We start from the raw sequence: 20,783 nt of genomic DNA on the forward strand, positions 1-20,783 counted from the left end.
TCCATATTCAAGGACTGGAAAGTGGCCAGTGTAACACCAATGTTTAAAAAGGGATCTAGATGGGATCCTAGAAATTACAGGCAGGTTAGCTTAACATCTGTCCTGGGAAAACATAGAAAGTATTATTTACAATAAAATAAAGCATATAGAAGAATGAGCCTTGGTGAAATAGAATTAGTATGGTTTCTGCAAGGATAAGTCCTGTCTCACTAATGTAAGAGTTCTTTGCTAGTGTCAACAAGCATATTGACAGAGGTGATCTAGTGGACATAGTGTACTTGGACTTTCAAAAAGCTTTCGGCAAAGTACCTCACCAAAGTCTTCTGAGTAAGCTTAGCAGTCATGGAATAAGAGAAGAGGCCCTCTTGTAGATCAGGAACTGGCTAGAAAACAGGAAGCAGACAGTAGGAAAAAATGGGCAGTTCTCCCAAAGAAGGGATGTAGAAAGTGGAGTCGCTCAAGGATCGGTATTGGGACCTATGCTTTTCAACTTGTTCATAAATGATCTAGAGTTAGGGTGAGCAGTGAGGTGGCCAGGTTTGCTGATGATACTAAATTGTTCAGGGTTGTTAAAACCAAAAAGGATTGCGAAGAGCTCCAAAAGGATCTCTCCAAACTAAATGAATGGGCATTAAAATGGCAAATGCAATCAGTGTAAATGTAAATTTATGCATATTGGAGCAAAAAAAATCTTAGTTTCACATTTATACTTGTGGGATCTGAACTGGTGGTGACTGACCAGGAATGATACCTTGGGGTTATAATGAACAACTCAATGAAGATGTTGACTCAGTGTGCAGTAGCTGTGAAAAAGGCAAATTCCATGCTAGGGATCCTTATGAAAGATATTGAAAATAAAACTGCCAATATCATAATAGCATTATACAAATCTATATTACAGCCACATTTGGAGTACTGTGTACAGTTCTGGTCTCCTCACCTCAAAAAAGATAAAGTACAGCTGGAAAATATTCAGAGAAGGTCAGCCAATATGATCAAGGGGAAAGGTTGCAGCATTTGGGGCTTAGTTTAGAAAAAAGGCAAGTAAAAAGTGACACAATAGAAGTGTATAAAATTATGCATGACATGAAGAAAGTGGATACAGAAAAGTTTTTCTCCCTCATGACACTAGAACTCATGGACATCCAATGAAGCTGAATGTTGGAGGATTCAGGACAAAGGAAAGTACTTCACATAGCACATAGTTAAACTATGGAATTTGTTCCCACAAGAGGCAGCGATGGTCACCACCTTGGATGGCTTTAAAATAAGATTAGACAAATTTATGGAGGATAAGGCTATCAGTGGCTACTATCCACAGTGGCTATTCTCTGCCTCCATAGTTGGAGGCGGTATACTTCCAAACACCAGTTGCTGGAACCTGTAGGAGAGAGCGATCTTGCACTCAGGTTCTGCTTGTGGGCTTCCCATGGGCATCTGGTGGCCACTGGGAGAACAGGATGCTGGACTAGATGGGCCATTGGCCTGATCGAGCAAGGCTCTTCTTATGTTCTTCTATCAGTTTCTGGAATGCCTTGAGAATTCAAGTTAGTTAACTTAAAATTTAGCTTTTTCCTTACATACAACAGAGAAATATGGAAAGCATTTGGAGACATTGGAGTCAGACAGGGATAGCTAACCTGTGGCCCTCCAGATGTTGTTGGACTACAACTCTCATAATCTCTGACCATCGGCCATGCTGGCTGGGGCTAATGGGAGCTGGAGTTCAACAACAGCTGGAGAGCCATAGGTGGCCCACTCTGGAGGAGGGAAAAGAAGAGCAATGAGCAGAAAAGGGGGTGTGAGGTGAAAAGTAGGGTAGGCAGAGAGGAGCAGTGTCATGCTAGAGAAGGAAACGTAGAGGTTTGCAGCATGGCATAGATGTTTAGCAGCATGTTTCTGAAACAGGAATTGTTATTTTGATTTTTATTCACAGGAGAAGTAACACCAGGGTTGTCGCAAGTGGAATATGCTCTTCGTAGGCACAAATTGATGTCTCAGATACATAAAGAGGTGCAAGGGATGGATCACACAGTGATTCTGCTATCCAATCCCACTTACTACATGAGCAATGACATTCCATACACCTTCCACCAGGACACTAACTTCCTGTATCTGTGCGGGTTCCAGGAGCCTGACAGCATCTTAGTACTACAGACTGTGCCTGGCAAACCCTTGCCATCTCACAAAGCTCTGCTGTTTGTCCCACGGCGCGATCCAAGCAGAGAGCTATGGGATGGGCCACGATCTGGCATCGATGGGGCAGTGGCTCTCACGGGTGTGGATGAAGCATATGCCATAGAGGAGTTTAGACATCTGGTGGCTAAATTGAAAGGTAAGGGGAAAAGCAGACATGAGATGTGAAGTGGTATGAGTTTCAGCAGGGTATACAAAAAGCCTTTTGGCGGTTTGCTCAAAGGTGAAAGGCATAGTATGAACATGCAGCAAATCCATATGCTTCTAGCTACTTGGTTGTAATCCCCCGGCCCTAAAAATATTTGAGGAAAGCTGCAGTGCCTTGCAAAAGTAAGACAACCCTGACAAATGCTCTCATATTACTGAATTACAAATGGTACATTGTAATTTCGTTCTGTATGATATTTTATTTTGAAACACGGAAACTCAAAATCAATTATTGTAAGGTGACACTGGTTTTATGTTGGGAAATGTTTGTAAGAAACATAAAAAAACTGAAACATGTTGCTTGCATAAGTATTCAACCCCCACACATTAATATTTGGTAGAGCCACCTTTTGCTGCAATAACAGCTTTAAGTATTTTGGGGTAGGTATGTACCAGCTTTGCACACAGTGTCAGAGGGATTTTGGCCCATTCTTCTTGGCAGATTCACTCCACATCATTCACGATGGTTTGACATCGCTTGTGGACTGCATTTTTCCAAGAGCACCACAGATTCTCAATGGTATTAAGATGAGGACTTTGACTGGGCCAGTGTAAGACATTCACCTTTTTGTTCTTGAGCCACTCCAATGTTGCTTTGGCCTTGTGCTTGGAATCATTGTCCTGCTGAAAAGTGAATTTCCTTCCAAGTTTCAGTTTTTTAGTGGACTGAAGCAGATTCTCTTGCAGTATTTCCTTGTATTTTGCTCCATCCATTCTTCCTTCGATTTTAACAAGATGCCCAGTCCCTGCTGATGAGAAGCATCCCCATAGCATGATGCTGCCACCACCATACTTCACTAGAGGGATGGTGTGTCTGGAGGCATGGGCAGTGTTGGGTTTGCGCCGCACATAACACTTTGAGTTTTGGCCAGAAAGCTCTATCTTGGTCTCATCTGATCACAAAACCTTTTCCCACATCGCAGCTGGGGCACTCTCATGCTTTCTGGCAAACTCCAGGCATGCTTTCAGATGGTACTTTTTGAGTAACGGCTTCTTTCTTGCCACCCTCCCATACAGGCCAGTGCAGAGCTCTTGATATGGTTGACTGGTGCACCATTACTCCACTCCCATGCACTGAACTCAGTAGCTCCTTCAAAGTGATTGTTGGCTTCTCTGTGGCTTCTCTCACAAGTCTCCTTCTTGTTCGAGCACTGTTTTGAGGGACGGCCTTTTCTTGGCCATACCTTGGTGGTGTGATGCAGCTTCCGCTTCCTGATTATTGATCCAACTATGCTCCCTGGGATATCCAAACATCTGGATTTTATTTTGTACACTTTTCCTAATTATGCATTTGCATTACATTATCTCTCACTTCTGTAGAATGCTCTTTGGTCTTCATTTTTCTTCAGCTTTGCAGCCTGACCAATGATCCTTCTACAGTGGGGTTTTCATCCTGACAATGTGACAGCAACTTTAATGGTTCACAGGTGGAGGCCAACGGTAAGGTAATTGTGTCCTCGATAGGGCAGTTTCTTTCATCCGTGTAAACTAGGAGCTTCCACAGCACAGGGGTTAAATACTTATGCAAGCAAAATGTTTCCGCTTTTTATGTTTCTTACAAGCATTACCCAACATAAAACCAATGTCACCTTACTATAATTGATGTTGAGTTTCAGTCTTTCAAAATAAAGTATACAGAACAAAATTACAATGTACCATTTGTAATTCAGTAATAAGAGAGCATTGGTCAGGGGTCTGAGTACTTTTGCAAGGCACTGTATATAAACATTTTTTATTCTCCTGTGATCATGTGATGGCCTGTGGCTCAAGTATCTTTACTCAGATAGTAGAAAAACAACAAGTGGTTACTACCAAAACTGTAATTAGTTTTCCATTTCATGGTGGACATTTAAATTGTCCCTTCAGGTGCCCATGTTTAGAGGAATGACCATTAAGGGAAAGTAATGTTTTCACATGATAGATCTGCAAGGCAGCCAAATGATGCATTTAGGGTTAGACTGCAATTCTAAACACACTAATTAAGGAGTTTGTTGTTGTTGTTATGTGCCTTCAAGTCAATTACGACTTATGGCCACCCTATGAATCAGCGGCCTCCAAGAGCATCTGTCAATTAAGGAGTAAGCCCTGTCAAACAGAGTGGGACATACCTCTTAGTAATCATATATATATTTGCACTGTTAAAAGGATGTTTTGGTCTGTTAAATTTTCTTTCTAGCATCTCATCTAAAGACCTAGTTTTTCATGGAATCCTATGACATATTTACGTTGAGGGAAAAGGCTATCTATCCTCCTTACACAAATGAATTTCTGTCATGAGATATCTGTAATTGTATACTGCAGTGCATATCAATGCAGTTCCTGCATTGAAGAAATTTGATAACCTCTAAGGTCCCTTTCAACTTCTGATTTTCTCAGTTTATAGTTAACTAGCGTCCTCGTACCCTGCATTGTTCAGGAATTCTAAGAAACAGAAAACAAAATCAGTGCCGTTTTGAAACTGGTAGTTAAAATTAGTGCCGTTTTGAAAGGTTCAGTCCACCAACTTAAGAGAGCCAGTGTGGCGTAGTGGTTAAGGTGTTGGACTACAACCTAGGAGACCAAGGTTCAATTCCCCACACAGCCATGAAACTCACTGGGTGACCTTGGGCCAGTAACTGCCTCTCAGCCTCATGAAAACCCTATTCATAGGGTCGCCAGAAGTCGGAATCGACTTGAAGGCAGTACATTTACATTTTACCACCAACTTAATTCAAAATGGGATCCAAGCGTAAACAAAAACCAGCTCCTTGATCTCAGGAACCATCATGCAAAATTTAGTGTCCAAATGTGGACAGATAAATAACTTTCCAAAATATGTAATAAATTATGCACATGCAACTTTGTTTCTAAGGACATGCTTTATTAGTAGAATAGAAAGAATTGTTCTAGTTTAGTTGTTCTTATTGCTAATTTCTTTCAGGCAGATTTACTAAGTACTATCAAACTACAATAAAATTAAAATAAGATGTCAGAATTATTTTTTCATCTTTTAAGGTTATCACTAATGGCTCATGAGTCTGAAATGTTTTCATTTACTCCTTTAAACCATCAGATCTTTATAGTTCAAGAGGAACTTGCATGTTGTGATTTCCCCCAAGATATGTTTGGCTAATTAAATTAGTGTGTGTTTATATTCTGTTTCACAGATGAATCTAGTATGGTTTGGTATGATTTTGCTAAACCTGTGCATCCACAGCTCCATTCTGATTACTTGCTGCACCTGGCAGAAGTTAAAGCTAGAAGCAAGAATCATATCCGTGCCATCCGGCACTTAGTGGAAAACCTTCGGCTGCTCAAATCTGCTGCAGAGATTGAGAGGATGAAGATTGCTGGCAAGGTGACATCACAGGTATGGGACAATGCAGTTATAATCAACAGGATGTTAACAGAAAAGCTGGCATGGTGCCAAAGCATTTGCCAAAGGGAAAATGGGATGCAAGTGTAAGTGGGTGCTCAGGGCTGTATACAACTAAATCCTACTCAGAGTAGGCCCATTAAAATTAATGCAGCTATCATGTGTATTAACTTCAGTGGGTCTACTTTTGGTAGGACTACCATTGAATACCACCATTGGTTCTTTTAGAGGTAGGTAATCCTGGGAAAATATATCCATCAATTTTATGGGAAAGCTTTTGTAAACTAGGCTTTACAATACAGTGAGACCCTTATTGTAATCTCTTACGGTGAACACAGTGATTAATTTCATACAAATGAATGCAACAAAATACCAATCAAGTGGGAACTAAAATGTGCCTGATCGTTCTCTTTGTTACTTCATAGTTAGAGACCATTTCATTTTGGATTATGTAATTAGTAACATTCTATGGTTGATCTTAGAACGTAATTATTTGAGGACATTGTTAAGAAGCAGGACTGGTCTTTACAAATCCATAAAAATCCATTATGGAAACAATTTCTGATGGCTTGGAATCAGATCAAACTGAAATTAAGTTTGAAAAAATGCCCTTTGACAATAGATTTTTATAACATATTTAATGTTAGTAACTTCTGGGTAGTCTTTACAAGTAGGAATATTATTAAGAACAAAAGAAGGGCCCTTCAGGATCAGACCAAAGACCAACTTCCCAGGAGGATCGCTCCGCCTGTGCTGCCTCTAAGACGGGCTCCCGTCTTGGATGAAACTTTTTCAGTTTTAAAACCAGTCAGAAGGGCTTTTTGACTGGGGAAAATTTCTTCCAGATAAGGAAGAAACGTAGAGATTTTCCACAGAGCTTTGTTGTGTTTGTTGGAGGCTGGAATTCATTAGAATTTTCTGTGAAAGAAGGTCTTCCAGCAGCTCGGACGGAGCTAGGATTTCCAACCAGCTCAACTGATTAAGTGAGACTTTTTTTTTCTTCAAAGAAAAACCGATTAACAGGCAAGCATTCTCCTGTCTTTTCTCATTATTTTGTTATCAATATAGCTAAAGAGATTTGTCAAAGAACCAGCAATTAAGAAACCCTGGGTGAGTCATAACTTTCGCTTTTATTCACGGAACTAAGGGGAAGAAAATAGAAATAGCTTATCTTTATTTTTATTGCAAAAAGCTGGCATGGAATTCAGCATTATAAAGATTACAAACGGATGAGGGGTTTTTAATTCGAAGAGAAAAAAATTTTTGATTTATAAGACTTTTGAGTAATATATGTCTGGGACTATTTTTTCCGGTTTACTTTTTTTTTTTTTTTTTTTTTTTGACGAATCTGCTCATTCTTCCTGCCACTAATTATTTGGAGGCTGTGAAGTAAAGTTGTTTTTGCACTTTCGGACATACAAGAGATAAGGCAGTTCGTGCTGTCTAGAGGGTGACGTCAGCTGGCTTGAAAGATTAACTCCTTTGTAACTGGATAAAGAAATAAACTGTTCTTTGCTTGGGACATTGGAAATCGAAGGGGTTTTTTTTTTTGGTTTTAAGAATGACAATCAAGAAGGTGGTTGAGATCATGGATGTACAAGAAGGGACTTTCTCTTTAGATATGTTTCAGAAAATAATGAATGGGATTAAGCTAACAAAACAAGAACTGAGAAATAACAGACATGTGATGAAAATTGAATTTGGCGAAATGAGACAGGAGCTGAAAGAAATTCAGGATTCTATGAGAAAGGAGAACAAAGATAAATCTGGAAAATCAAAAAAGGATGAAAGAAAAATTAAAGGGAAGTTTCAAGCCCTGGAGATTGGATTAAATATGGTCTTGGAAAAAGATTTGGATTTCCTGGCTGTGATGGATCCTGGAGACAAATATTACTGTTTGGAATTCAGCGCTGTCCCTGAAGGAATTGGTGAAGAGATTGGAGATAAAGATATCATCGGTTCGAAAAAATTCTTGGACTGGAAGGATTTGATGGAATTTGAAATGGAGAAAGTTTACAGAATTAATTCCTGTTTTGTGACAATGAAAAACCCTTCAAGAGATGTGCTAGTGCATTCTGTAAAAAAGAGGAACAGAGATGCGGTTTTGCAACAATACTTCAGTGATACGTTCGGAAATGATGGCAAGAAAATATTTGTGATGAAGGAAATTCCTATCAGACTCTTATTATATGAGTATGACAGCAAGATTATTGGGTGCGCAAAGATGGAAGATGGAAGATGGAATCAACACGGATAATGGAAGAAGAGCGATTTGAAATTACTGGATTTAGTAGACTTGATGAGTTGGATTAATTGACATGTCTATCTAGAAAAAAATTGATGGACATATATCTCAAGGATTGGAAACTTCTCTTTGACTTTTTGTAGAAGAATAAAATGATATGATGTTAATGAGATTTGATACCAACTAAGATAACTGCTGGAGGAAGGTGATTTTATAATTTATCAAGAGACAGGCTTGTTATATATTATAGACCTATAGCTGAACTACGACAAATCGGAAGTCAACAGGTTTTTTTTAGTTTTTTTTTTTATTGTATTAGTTTTAATTTGTGTTTTTCTTTTTGTATTGTCTTGATTTTGAAAATTTGAATAAAAATTAATTGGAAGGGGGAAAAAAGGATCAGACCAAAGACCCATTTAGTCCAGCATCCTGTTCTTACAGTGGCCAGTCTGATAACTATGGGAAGCTCACAAGCAGGCAAAGCTGCAACAACATTGTTCCCACTTGTGTTCCCCAGCAATTGATATTCAGAGGCCTAGTGCCTCTAATACTGGATGTAACACACAACCATCATGGCTAATGGCCATTGATACCCTTATCCTTCTTGAATTTGTTTAACGCCTTTCGAAGCCATCCAAGTTGATGGCTATCGCTGTATCTTGTAGTGGTGAATTCCATAGTTTAACTATGTGCTGAGTTAAAAAGTATTTCCTTTTGTCTGCCCTGAATCTTCCATCATTTATATTGCTTCTCTAGAAGTATGGACTTAGATGGATCAATATTTTAATTTGAGCCATAAGTAAAATAATGTAGGGACAAAGATCAATACATACCCATTTTTTTTCAGACTCTGCATTTCATATTCGGAACATTTGACATTAATAGATAATTGATTCCACTTCAGAATATTGTACAAGATGTAAATTCCACTAAAGGAAAGCTATCAAAATTTTACAGTATTCTTCTTTATATATGTAAAGGGAAAAATTGTAAAATCAAAAGAAAATTGTCACAGAAACGGGGGAGAAAATATAGGAACATATGTAGTTTTATATTTACAAGAAATATTCTATTTCCACACACATTTCACACACAACAATCTAAAAGTATTGTACAGATGGTACTTTACCTTAGAAAAATGTGGAGAATGTGTATAAAATTAACAGATCCTCTTTGAGTATAATGGTAATAACTCTGATGATGTACTATCTCATGATGCTGAAAGTAAGTTATTACAAGAAATACTGGAAGAAAGCTAGTCTGGTATTGCTAAAATTCTTTCCTGTAGAATTCCACTTGAATCCTCTGGTATATGCATTATTTTATAAAATGACAATGAATAGCTCATCTTAATAATTACTGCAAGAATAAAATTCATTTGTAGATGGAAGAACAAGTTGAAATTGATAGTTAAAACAAGTATGAAATACTATAACTGTTACTCACAGTGATATTGGGGGAAGAAAGAGAGGGAGTTAGGACCTGATTACTAACTAAAATGTGTTCAATCTCAAAACAAAAAATAAAATAAAAACGTATCAGCTGAAATTCTATATGTCAAGGTATTGCTTGGCTCGTTTTCTAATACAGTGATTCCTAAACTTTTTTCTCCACAAACCACTTGAAAATTGCTGAGGGTCTTGATTTTTCTGCCTGTTACAGCAATTGTAATGGGCTGTGCTAGATGCTGTATTATTTTTAATTGTATTTCTATTGCTTCTCTTATTTCTAATACTGTATTTTATTGTATTTTGAATTTCATAGAATTCAAATTGTAAGTGTTCTTAACAGACATGCCATGGACCACTTGAATGAAGCTTGTGGATCACTGGTGGTCCATGGACCACAGTTTGGGAACCCCTGATCTAATGAATATTGATTTGTTTTACATACTGATTTATGACTTCATTTACTCATTATGGACTTTAATTTTTTACATGTTACAATACAATAAAAGAAAAAAGTTTTGATGTCAGGTGAGAAAAAATATAGACTTAATTTGGACATTACATTAAATCATGGTTATGGAAGTTTAACGATAGTTATGAAAAATCACTGCTTGTGACTGGCCAGCAAGCCAATATTAGAAACCTTGGTTTGTTCTAACTCTGCCTTGCTGTGATGTTTGAATTGTCAAATCATAGGTACGTCCATAGCTTTGCTTACAGAGGCAGAAATGAGTTTATGATGTTGAGTGCTGAGAAGAGAAAATGAGAGCAAGCAAGCAGATCTAAACTGCTTATGGGAGTTCTAAATTCTGGTCAGCACAACACATGATTTAGAATGATGCCTGTATTCAGCCATAATCTGGTAGTCCTCTCTTGTCAGGGAAGTCCATTATAAAGTCATCAATGCAAAACTAGCCCTAACCCATTCTTTTGCAGTTCTCACTTCAAAAAATGTTGAGACATGAAGGCCCACTGATCTTAATGAATGGGAGTGGACGTACAGGAGAAAGTACTCCTTTAGGTATGCTGAATCTATTAAAATAATAATTAGCATACCTTATTAATAAACATGAGAGATGCCAAACCATAGCTACTGAATATGTGAGAATATGAGTTCGGAAGGGCTATAGCTCAGGGATAGAGCACAGCTTTGCATATAGTTCACCCCAGGTTCAGATCACGAGGTTGTCATTGTAATGGCTTATGGCTGATGCAGTAAGATTCTGCCCATTTATTTGTACCATGAGACCCTGGAAAGGAACCCTAACATAGGGTTTATAGTGCTGTGCTACTTGGATCACTGCTCTGGCTCCCTATAAGACAGGAACATATATTTGCATGTTTCAGATTACTCTTCTTTTCAGAAATTATTTTCAAATACACGTATAAAAAAAATGAATCAATACTTGGAAAAATATTTATGTTAGAAGTTGATCTTGATTCTTCTAATGCAGAATCTTGAATAATTTGACCTGAGGTTTCATGATGCTTGTTCACTAGAAGCTCTTATTCCTGCTCTTTGACAGGCATTCATAGAGACAATGTTTGCAAGCAAAGGTCCAGTGGATGAAGCATTTCTGTATGCTAAGGTAGGTGCTTTGAGCGATGGTAGAAAAGCATCATAATTCTTCATGCAATTGGTTTTTGTATTGATCTCTCAGGCAGCAATCCTATGCACACTTACTTGAGAATAAATCCTATTGAACTTGGCAGGACTTACTTCTGAGTAGACATGCAGAGGATTGCACTGTTAGCTTGTTTTCTAAACCAACAATGGTAGTTAAATAAAGGCCTTTGCTCTACCACAACTAATTATGCATCTTTCCCCAAACTTTCTATTTCCTTTTAAAAGGATAAAAGATAAGGGAACGAGAATTCAGGGAAGTTTCGGACAAGCCTTAAGAGGAGCTTAACATTTTGGATGTTAGGCCCTATCTGCACTGTTCATTTAGAATAGTATCATACCACTGTAGTTTGTTAAAGTTCTTGAGAGTTGTTAGGAGTCTCTTAACAACTCTCAGCACTTTTAACAAACTACAGTTACCAGGATTCTTTGTGGAAGCCATGACTCTGTAAAGTGTTATGATACTGCTTTGAATGTATAGCATATACGGGGCCTCAGTCAAAAAGCAAATATTTTTATTCCATAAACACTCTTATACACAGGCTTTTATAATTTCATTTCCAAGAATATTATTCTCTCTCATATACATGTAATTACGCTCGCAAGCATATCTATAAGAATTTGTCTATATTATGCATTGGACAGACCTACAAGTTTCTCTTCCCTCCATAAGGAACTAATAGGCTAGGATGTGAATTGAGCATCCCACAGAGAAGCTGCTTAATGGAATTAGAAGTGCTTCCTGGTTTTCCGTGTTTCTTTCATCTAGTGCAGGACTGGCTTGCTACTCTTAACAAACCAATTCTTGGCTTTAGAAACAGACTCAAGACCACTGTAGAGCCAGATAAACACAACCAACAGGAGAATTGTCTGCGGCAGAGGGAGTTGTGGAAATCTATAATTCGTTTAGCTACTTAACAGCAATTAGTTAATTCTAGACACTTGTCTTTGTAAAGCAACAACAAATCTCATCCTTTTACTATTCCATAGGATTCCAGACCCTTTGGGTTCATCTGATGTTTTCTTACTTCACTATTATTTCTTTTCTCCAGGGCAGTCTGTATCCCATATTTCCTCAAACAATGAGGTAGGCTAGGTTGAGACTGGCTAAAGCCACCCATGTCTGAGCAAGGATTTAAACCCAGGTGTCCCTAATACAAGTCCAACATTATATTCTCGACACCTCATTTGTTTGTTGTTCTATATACAAGCAGAAAAGGACTTGGATGTGTACAGTTCAGTTCTGAGCAAGAATTAATGGGTTTCCTTATTTCCAACTCCATTATTCCAGTTTGAATTTGAGTGCCGGGCTCGTGGTGCTGATATTTTGGCTTATCCCCCTGTAGTTGCAGGTGGCAACAGATCCAACACCTTGCATTATGTGAAAAACAACCAGCTCATCAAGGTAACCAAATGGATTCTGACACTTCTTATTGCAACCTACAGATGCGTCATCTGTATGAAACCCTGTAAAACTATTTGAAAAGTTTTATTCCAATCAACGTTTGCTGTTTTGTGCAACCCACAGGGTTGTGACCTCTGCTTCCTGAGTGGGTATCCATGCCATCTCATACAATAGTCAGTGGAACATGGAGCAGAAGGTGTGGTTAGGAGTGTCCTCAACAAAGTCTGAGCTGTTGAGTGGTTCTGCAGTTCTCTTTGTTTGTTAGCCTTGCATATCCAACTCAGTTCCCAGAAGCAGGGAGCTGTAGCACTTATCTTGCGTGTTGTCCTCCTTACGGAGTTTTTATTTATTTATTTATTTATTTATTTTATTTTACTTGTTTACCGCCACATAGCCGAAGCTCTCTGGGCGGTTTACAGGAGTTCATGTGAACTCATTCCAAAACCAGAAAGCATGTGTTCTTTGGCAAATCTTCCCATTAAGATACTGAGTTTGACTACTGAACCATCACTGTTTGGCAGGAGTGAGTGCCTTCAAAGGGTGTCTGCACATAAATTTGAGTTAGTGTATTTGTCTGTGTGTCCTGGTAAAGAAGGTTTGCATTCCCCAAGCAAAAAAGGGGGAGATGAAATCTCAAAGGTTGCCAAAACAAGGTTTATTTGGCCCAGTACATTTTGTGTTGAGCAGCAAGTCGGTCAGGAGCAGCAAGTCAGTCAGCAGCACTTCAAACATACAGCGTTTATGTGCTCTGTAAACAAATGGTGTTTAGACCAAATAAACCTTGTTTCATGCACATTTGATATTCTGTTTTCCTCCTTTTTTTTCTGCTAATGGTGCTTCCCCCCTTTTTCCCATTCATCAAGCATCGGTTTGTTTTTAATATTTATAAACCGCACTTTCATATAAAACATTACAAGGCAGTATACAACCTAAAACACAGTATTAGAATAAAAACAATAAAAATGTCAAACACATAAGTAAGAGCTGGTTGGCACAGAACCTAACTTTGAAAGGCCTGTCTGAATAATACAGTTTTAAAAATTAGTAGGGATGGCTGTTGTCAAAACTCTACTGGCAGGGGGTTCCATAGGGCAGGGCCTGCCACACTAAAGGCCAGCTGAACTTCAGGAGCATGTGTAGAACAACCAGAAATGCTCCATCAGGAGACCTCAGTGATTGCAGCAGAGCATAAGGAATCAGGCGGTCTTTATTGTTCCTGCCTGCTCCTGTGATTGCTCCTGATGGTGATTACTCCTGTCTGCTACTAGAAGTGTCTCTTCCCCATATCCAGGCCTGACTGAAATATTTAAGAAGAGAATGGAACTCCTGTTGCCCCACATTCCAGCCCATGTGCAGCATTGCTTGACACTGGTCTCTGTTATGCTTTAAACTTCATTTCTGAAGTTTTAACCATTAGATGCAAAAATGCCACTTTTAATTACTATGTACTAAATTTTGGCTGCTCTGGAAGTACTTTAAAAACATTGAGGTGCACTTCCTAATTTCCATGTAGAAGAGCAATTTATAAATAGCTCCTTTTATTATTTATTTATTTATTTATTGCACTTGTATACCGCTCCATAGCCAAAGCTCTCTGGGCGGTTTACAGCAATCAAAAACATTAAAAGAAATATACAATTTAAAACACATATTTTAAAAACAATTTAAAACACAATTTTAAAATTTAAAACAATATAAAAACAATTTAAAAACACATGCTAAACTGCTTGGGAGAAGAGGAAAGTCTTGACTTGGCGCTGAAAAGATAACAGTGTTGGCGTCAGGCGCACCTCGTCAGGAAGATCATTGACAAGGGTGGGCAACCCATGGCCTTCCAGATGTTGCTGGACTACAACTCTCATCAGCCCCAGCCAGCATGGCCAGTGGCCAGAGGTGATAACCATTGTCGTCTAGCAACACTTGGAGAGCCACAGGTTCCCTGCCTCTGCTTTACCACCTTTTAATAATCAGGATGTGTTTGGCCATGTGTGTACTAAATTTAAGTTTTCTTGCTTTTGTAGGAGTAAGTTACACATTTTGACATACCATTTGAATCCCCCATTTTGACTGAGAGCTATACAAACATCACCCTTTCAAGTTTTTCTACTAATCAGCATGCCATGGGCTGTGTGCATATCAAATTTCAGCTCTCTGGGACATGTGGAAATATCCTGGGAATGAATCTGTGAGTCCTACATGTCTGTACTGTACCATAGCCTAATCCCAACCTGGTCCCCTCCAGATGTTGTTGGACTACAACTCCCATCATCCCCAACCATTGACCATGCTAGCTGGGGCTGATGGGACTTGGAGTAGTAAAAACAAAAACAAAAAAACTGGGGGCACCAGGTTGGGGAAGGCTGCTGTGCTATTTCCTGTTACATACCAGTGTCCTTTGTTTCAGTTGGTTTACAAAGGTAGTAGGAAGATGCTGGAGGTAACAAAAAAGTGTTTGGAGGTGGAAGAGGGTCTTCCAGCTAGTAGGGTTGGCTTCGAAGACATGCTAGAAAAACATCCCCTGTATGTTACCTTGGAGACTATTTCCAAAACACTCTTCTGTATCACATTTTCTCCAGCTCCTGTAGTGGGCTAGCTAACTGTTTGGATGTCATGAGAATATCGGGTAAAAGTACCAGTCTCCATTCTTGTGTTTTCACCTGAATTCATCAGTGTTACAATCCCATGTTCACTGTAAGCTATTGTGGCTTAGATTGTGTATTAATCACATGATTCAGTCAAATCGCATGGTTTGGCTGATGGCATCAACCATTCGGGATGCCGGTGTAGGTCTAACCCCATTATCTGGCTCAGTTGTACAATTGGTGCTTTTCTATATTGCTATTATGTGAAATTTCAAATGCAGAGAAGTTATTTTGCAACAGCTCCTGTCTTTGAAAGTGGTGTGTTAATTGGGCCATTGAAAAGAGCTGAGGTGAAGAAAGACAGAAGTATGGAATCTTAAAATTTGGTCCCAGGATACGGTCTGAAGGCATATGAGGCTGCCACCTTGTTAAGCTAAGCAGTTCTGGGTCTGGTCAATGCTGGGATGGGAGACCACTTGGGAACCACATGTGTGCCACCTTGGGTTTCTTGATGAGAGAAAGTTGGGATATAAATGTAAGAAAATAAATAAAAGAGGAGTATGCAGTCTTGCTTCTAAATAGTTTGAGACAAATATTCCTAGAGTAAAACCAACTCTTATGTTACTCCAGGGTACTTCTGTCAACCCTGTGTCTAGAAAGTAGAACTACTCCTTTTGTAGAAAGCTGAGGAAGGAACTTCTGGGATGTTGTCATACAGCTACACTGAACATGAGCCTTTTTGTGGGGAATAATAGAGGAATTTATATCTGTACATAAAAACTGTGAACAGAAGGAACACGTGTTTATTTATTTTATTTATTATCTGATTTATATCCCGCCCTTCCTCCTAGCAGGAGCCCAGGGCGGCACCTCTGTTTCCACCTCTGAATGGCCCCTACAGAATTCCCCCTGAATTCTGCTTTTCCTTCTTCATGTGAATTCAGTGTCAGAGTCCACTTGATAACACAGTCATTTCTTAAGAAAAGTCAGTTTCCCCAAAAGTGGGTATGCTTCTCCCCTCCTATCCTTTAAAAGAGAGTGGTGAATAGGGCCATGTGATGCCTTTCGGTTTCCAAAATCATGATGCTTTTTAACAGGTGACTAATAATTACTCAGAAAATGGTGGCTTTTGACTGGGGGAGGGATTTCCCTGTTCTGTTTTCGTGGAGGGTGGATATAGGAATGGTAATGAACAGCTGAAGAACACAAGCTCAGGGGAACCCACTTGTTGCAAGATAGCAGGTGCCTCTCTCTTGAGCAGCATATTATTGGTGAGACTCAGATCTCAAAACAAGGCCTTTTATCTTCACTGGCCTCTTCACTGGAACTTAAGAACTCTGACCACAGCTGTTCTGAAATGGATTTTTAGGTTTATCAGAAGAACAGAGTCTTTTGTCTGCATTCCATCCAGTTGAGCTAAACTATCACAGTCAGATTTAAAGTGGTACAATCAAGGGACCCATGCTTCCAGCGCATTATAAAATCATATTAAATAAATCATATTAAAATAAGTAAAATCATATTTAAAAGCCTGTGAACATTATTAGGTCTTTCCAAGTCATGTCTCTGCAATCAAGCCTCCTACTACAAGTAGTCTCTAGTTTTAACAGAGTCTCATGAAAATATGGCTCCTTTACCATTTATGTCTAGAGGGAATTATACTGTGTGATGAGTCCTATAAAGTAGAATGTTGTTCGTTCCTTATGCCAATGCATGGAGACAATTTCATCTTTTTATTGTATTTATTATATTATTCCCTGTTTTTCAGCCACGATTGCCTCCCAAAGCAGCTTACAACAATTAAAAATCCATTGCAAAATCGCCAGTGGTAGTACTGAGTAGTAATTTAAATAGACAGCAATAACTACGACCTGGGAGATCAGGGTTCAAATCCCCACACAGCCATGAAGCTCACTGGGTGAGCTTGGGCCAGTCACTGTTTCTCAGCCTCAGAGGGAGGCAATGGTAAACCCCCTCTGAATACCGCTGTCAGCTCTGCACTGAGACAGCAGTGCCGGTGGGCTGGAAATGCCTGGGTCATTAGCAGGGGAGGAAAGTCCTTAGCCGGCAGTCTGGTTGTAAATCTGCCAGGCAAACGAAGCTTACTTTCCAAGTCCGAAGTCCAGAAGCGAGGTCAGTAGAAATCCAGGATCAATGGCCAAGGGGTCAGTCCAAGAGATGCTGCAGGGAAACTAGGTATACACGAGCCACACCTGACATTGCAGTCAGCAACAAGCTGAAGGCAAGGGGTGCCTTATAAGGAGCAGGTTTGACAGCAGGTGTGAGCCCTCAGCGTTTGGGCCTTAAGGAGACAGGCCTGCCTCTCTTCTGCCTGACCTTCTGCTGTCTACGTTCTGCAGGTGAGGGGGGAGTATCCTGTTCACTGTCTGTGTCTGGCTGCAGGGCCTCTGCTGTATCTGGGGTACTCTGCAGCTGAGGGGGAGAAGGAGCTGGATTCTCAGGAGGCTCCTCCGTGTCTCCTTCTGGGTCTGCTGCTCCTGGGTCTGCTGCTGTTACTCCCGAGTCATCTTCATCTGAGGAGTCCTCTGACGGGGCCATGACAACCGCTTACCATGAAAACCCTATTCATAGGGTCGCCCATAAGTCGGAATCGACTTGAGGGCAGTCCATTTCATTTTGAACCAATATGCAAAAAAACTGCAGATAAAAAGAAGAAATGAGAATAGCAAATAATAAAATAGGCTCAACAGGGTTTTTCTCAAAAGGATCTCCAAAGGATTGGAAACAGAGGGGAGCAACAAACTGTATCTTAATGTTCCTGCTACTCTCAAGCAGACATCAAGCTCCCAATCACTTTCTCAGAGGGCTACTCACTGATGCCTTTACCACCCAATGAAAAGGCATGAAGGCATAGCACCCTCACCCGTATTCTGCCTGTAAAGTGACAGCAACCAGCTTTGGCAGCAACCAACTAGTAGTGCCATGGGGGAAGTACTCTTCCCAGAAATACCCTGCCAATCAATGGCAGCATGAAAGCTTTGTGTCCCATTGGGTAGAACTTCCTCCATCCTAGGCCAATATGGAACTGGGTCCTGATTCCTAGCTCTTTGGTTCTTAGCATTATATTATTTGAGTATTTATAACCTGCCCCTCACTGGATGATCCAGGGTAGGAAAGACATTTACATGAAAACCACCATTAACAATATCTCAAAATTAAAACAAATGATACATTAAGCATAACTAAAACATCAGTAAAAAATTACATGGCAGCGGGAATTGAATAGACACTTTTTTTTTACAATAATTTTTTATTCAAATTTTCATAAAACAAACAAAACAAAATCAAAAACATAACACAATAAAAATAAAAAAATTTGACTTCCGACTTGTCACAGATCAGCTATAAATATATAATATATATCAAACCTGTCCCTTAATACATACAAAATCACTTTTCTCCATAGTCTATCTTAATTAATCGTCAATTCAAATTATCATCATTTCATTTTTATCTTTCAACAAAAAGGAATAGACACATTTTTAATCACCCAACTTCTCCACCTCTAAAAGCCTGGGCAAAGAAATATATCTTTACCCTTTAGCAAAATGACAGCAATGTTTGTGCATGATGCACCTTAGTGGGGAAGTCATTCTATAAGTGTGGGGCCATCACATTAGGAGCAGGATGGAGGTACTGGCCTGTCGGTGATTCTCAGAGTCCTCACCTTCATCTTCCTGGTGCTCCAACTGAGGAGAATGCTTCTCCCCAAGGGCTTTAGCAGTCACAGGGTTTATCATAAAATATTATAATAAATCAAGTTCCTTTATCTCAGCCTCTTGTAATGCGAAGGAGCACTTCTGTTACAGAAGAGGTTAACATTTTGCTAAAAGAGGGATACGAAATCTGTGGTCCTCCACATGTTGCTGGACTACAGTTCCCATCATCCCTGGCTGTTGGCCATTCTGGGGCTGATGCAGATTGGAGTCCCACAACATCTGGAGGGCCACAGGCTTCCCATTCCTGTGCTAAGGGAACATTTCTGGTCTGAATGAGTGCCACTTTAAAGTTATGTACAGAAACATCCCAACTTAATATATTAAATGCAAATAAGAAAGGTAATAACTTCTACTAAACCACCTTCAATTGGTATAAAAATATGAAAGCTTCCCAGTATTCCTTTTGCTGTTAGGGCAGGGATGAGCAGCCTGTAGTCCTCTAGATGTGGCTGAACTGTAGCTCCCACCAGCCCCAGGCAGCAGGGCCAATGCTCAGGGATTATGGGAGTTGTAGTCCAACTTCTGGAGGGCCACAGGTTCTCCAGCCCTACATTAGGGACTAATTGGCTGGTGGTGGCTTCATGGGTGTAATTGGGTGTAAGCAACTTTTCTTATTTCGTATAATTGGAAGTTGGCTACCTGTCTAATGTACTGGGTGGAAGAGGTTTTTGCAACTATTGCTTAAACCTGTGCCAGCAGAAGCTGGTCTGATTAAAAGATACCTATATTGTATCTTGTCCTCTCTGGAGCAAACATGGCAGCAACTGTTAAAATTGCTTTGGCCTAGGTTGGGATGGGAAGACAGTGTTTGCAGGAAAGGGGAGGGCTACAATCAGAAATTGCAGCTTCCAACTCCCTGGGCTGCTCTCTGATGAAAAAGCAGGAGTAGCTGATCCCACTTGCTAAGCATAAGGTAAACTTGAAAAAGAAATTTATCTTTTATTTTCTGTATCTAGCTGTGTGAATTGCTTTTTCTTGTACCCCAGGATGGAGAAATGGTTTTACTGGATGGGGGATGCGAATCCTCTTGTTATGTAAGCGACATCACCCGCACCTGGCCCATCAATGGCAGGTAGGTTCTGTTCCCAGCAGGGAAAAAACCATGCTGTTTTTAAGAGGCCATGAGAACTGCCCCTTACAACCTCTTAAATATGCCTGTGTTTTTCTGTGGAGGAATGGGGAGGTGAGTCCAGGTACAATTTCAGTTCATCTGTGGTTAACGTGCTCCCCTGGTTTTCCTGAAAAGTGTCTCTGTTTCACCATTGTCATTTCTACATTTCATTGCGCTTCAGGAGTTTTCTCCACTGCTTCTATCTGCAGTCTCTTTCGTTAACACTCGGGGATCACTCTGCTTGGCATACTCCAGCATGTGGGTAATGGCTTGTGGTTGTGATGAGGCAGAACTATTCTACTCATTCAGAAATTTGGTGTGGTTCTGTTCCACTTCAGAATGCAGATGGGGCAATCATTCCCCCCACCCATCCCCATGTGGAAAGGTAGCCTTTTTTAGCCTTCGTTGTTTTAACATACCCGTTTTCAGTGTTATGAAGCATTTGTCATAGAGGATGTCCAAGCATCCACTTCTCCACCTGCATTCTGAAGTAAAACAGTCTCAGATAGACTGCACAGCAGAATTATTTTGTAGTTTCGCACTTGATTTGACAGGCTTTCCTTCCTCTTCAAACCCCTTGATTTGCATTTGTGTCTCATTCTCAGGTTTACCAGTCCCCAAGCAGAACTGTACCAGGCTGTACTGGAAGTGCAGACGTCCTGCTTGAGACTCTGTTCTCCAGGTGTGAGCCTGGATAATATCTACAGTCTCATGCTAACCCTCATTGGACAGAAACTAAAAGATTTGGGGATCCTACAGAAAAGTACCACTGAGAACCACCTCTTCAAGGTACTTCACTTCCTTACAACACTATATGCTCAATCTGCTGCTTTTGTATATCAAGGAAAACCAGCAAACAGGCACTTCAAA

General features: G+C 39.9%; 1 protein-coding gene across 6 annotated transcripts in view; it reads left to right on the top strand.

The window, feature by feature from the left end:
* Positions 1–20,783, top strand: part of XPNPEP3 (X-prolyl aminopeptidase 3) — a 47,969-nt gene that overhangs the window by 17,121 nt on the left and 10,065 nt on the right. For 4 of the 6 annotated variants that reach the window (XM_061639234.1, XM_061639236.1, XM_061639231.1 and 1 more), the window contains exons 3-9: positions 1,937–2,335; positions 5,550–5,752; positions 6,827–6,868; positions 10,978–11,040; positions 12,367–12,480; positions 19,789–19,874; positions 20,519–20,702. In XM_061639234.1, the coding sequence (XP_061495218.1) occupies positions 1,937–2,335; positions 5,550–5,752; positions 6,827–6,868; positions 10,978–11,040; positions 12,367–12,480; positions 19,789–19,874; positions 20,519–20,702 (1,091 nt within the window). The remainder of the gene's footprint in view (positions 1–1,936; positions 2,336–5,549; positions 5,753–6,826; positions 6,869–10,977; positions 11,041–12,366; positions 12,481–19,788; positions 19,875–20,518; positions 20,703–20,783) is intronic. The other 2 variants (XM_061639232.1, XM_061639235.1) reach the window with 2 other exon arrangements.

This window comes from Rhineura floridana, chromosome 8 (assembly GCF_030035675.1).
Source record: "Rhineura floridana isolate rRhiFlo1 chromosome 8, rRhiFlo1.hap2, whole genome shotgun sequence".
NCBI classification, from domain to species: Eukaryota; Metazoa; Chordata; class Lepidosauria; order Squamata; family Rhineuridae; genus Rhineura; species Rhineura floridana.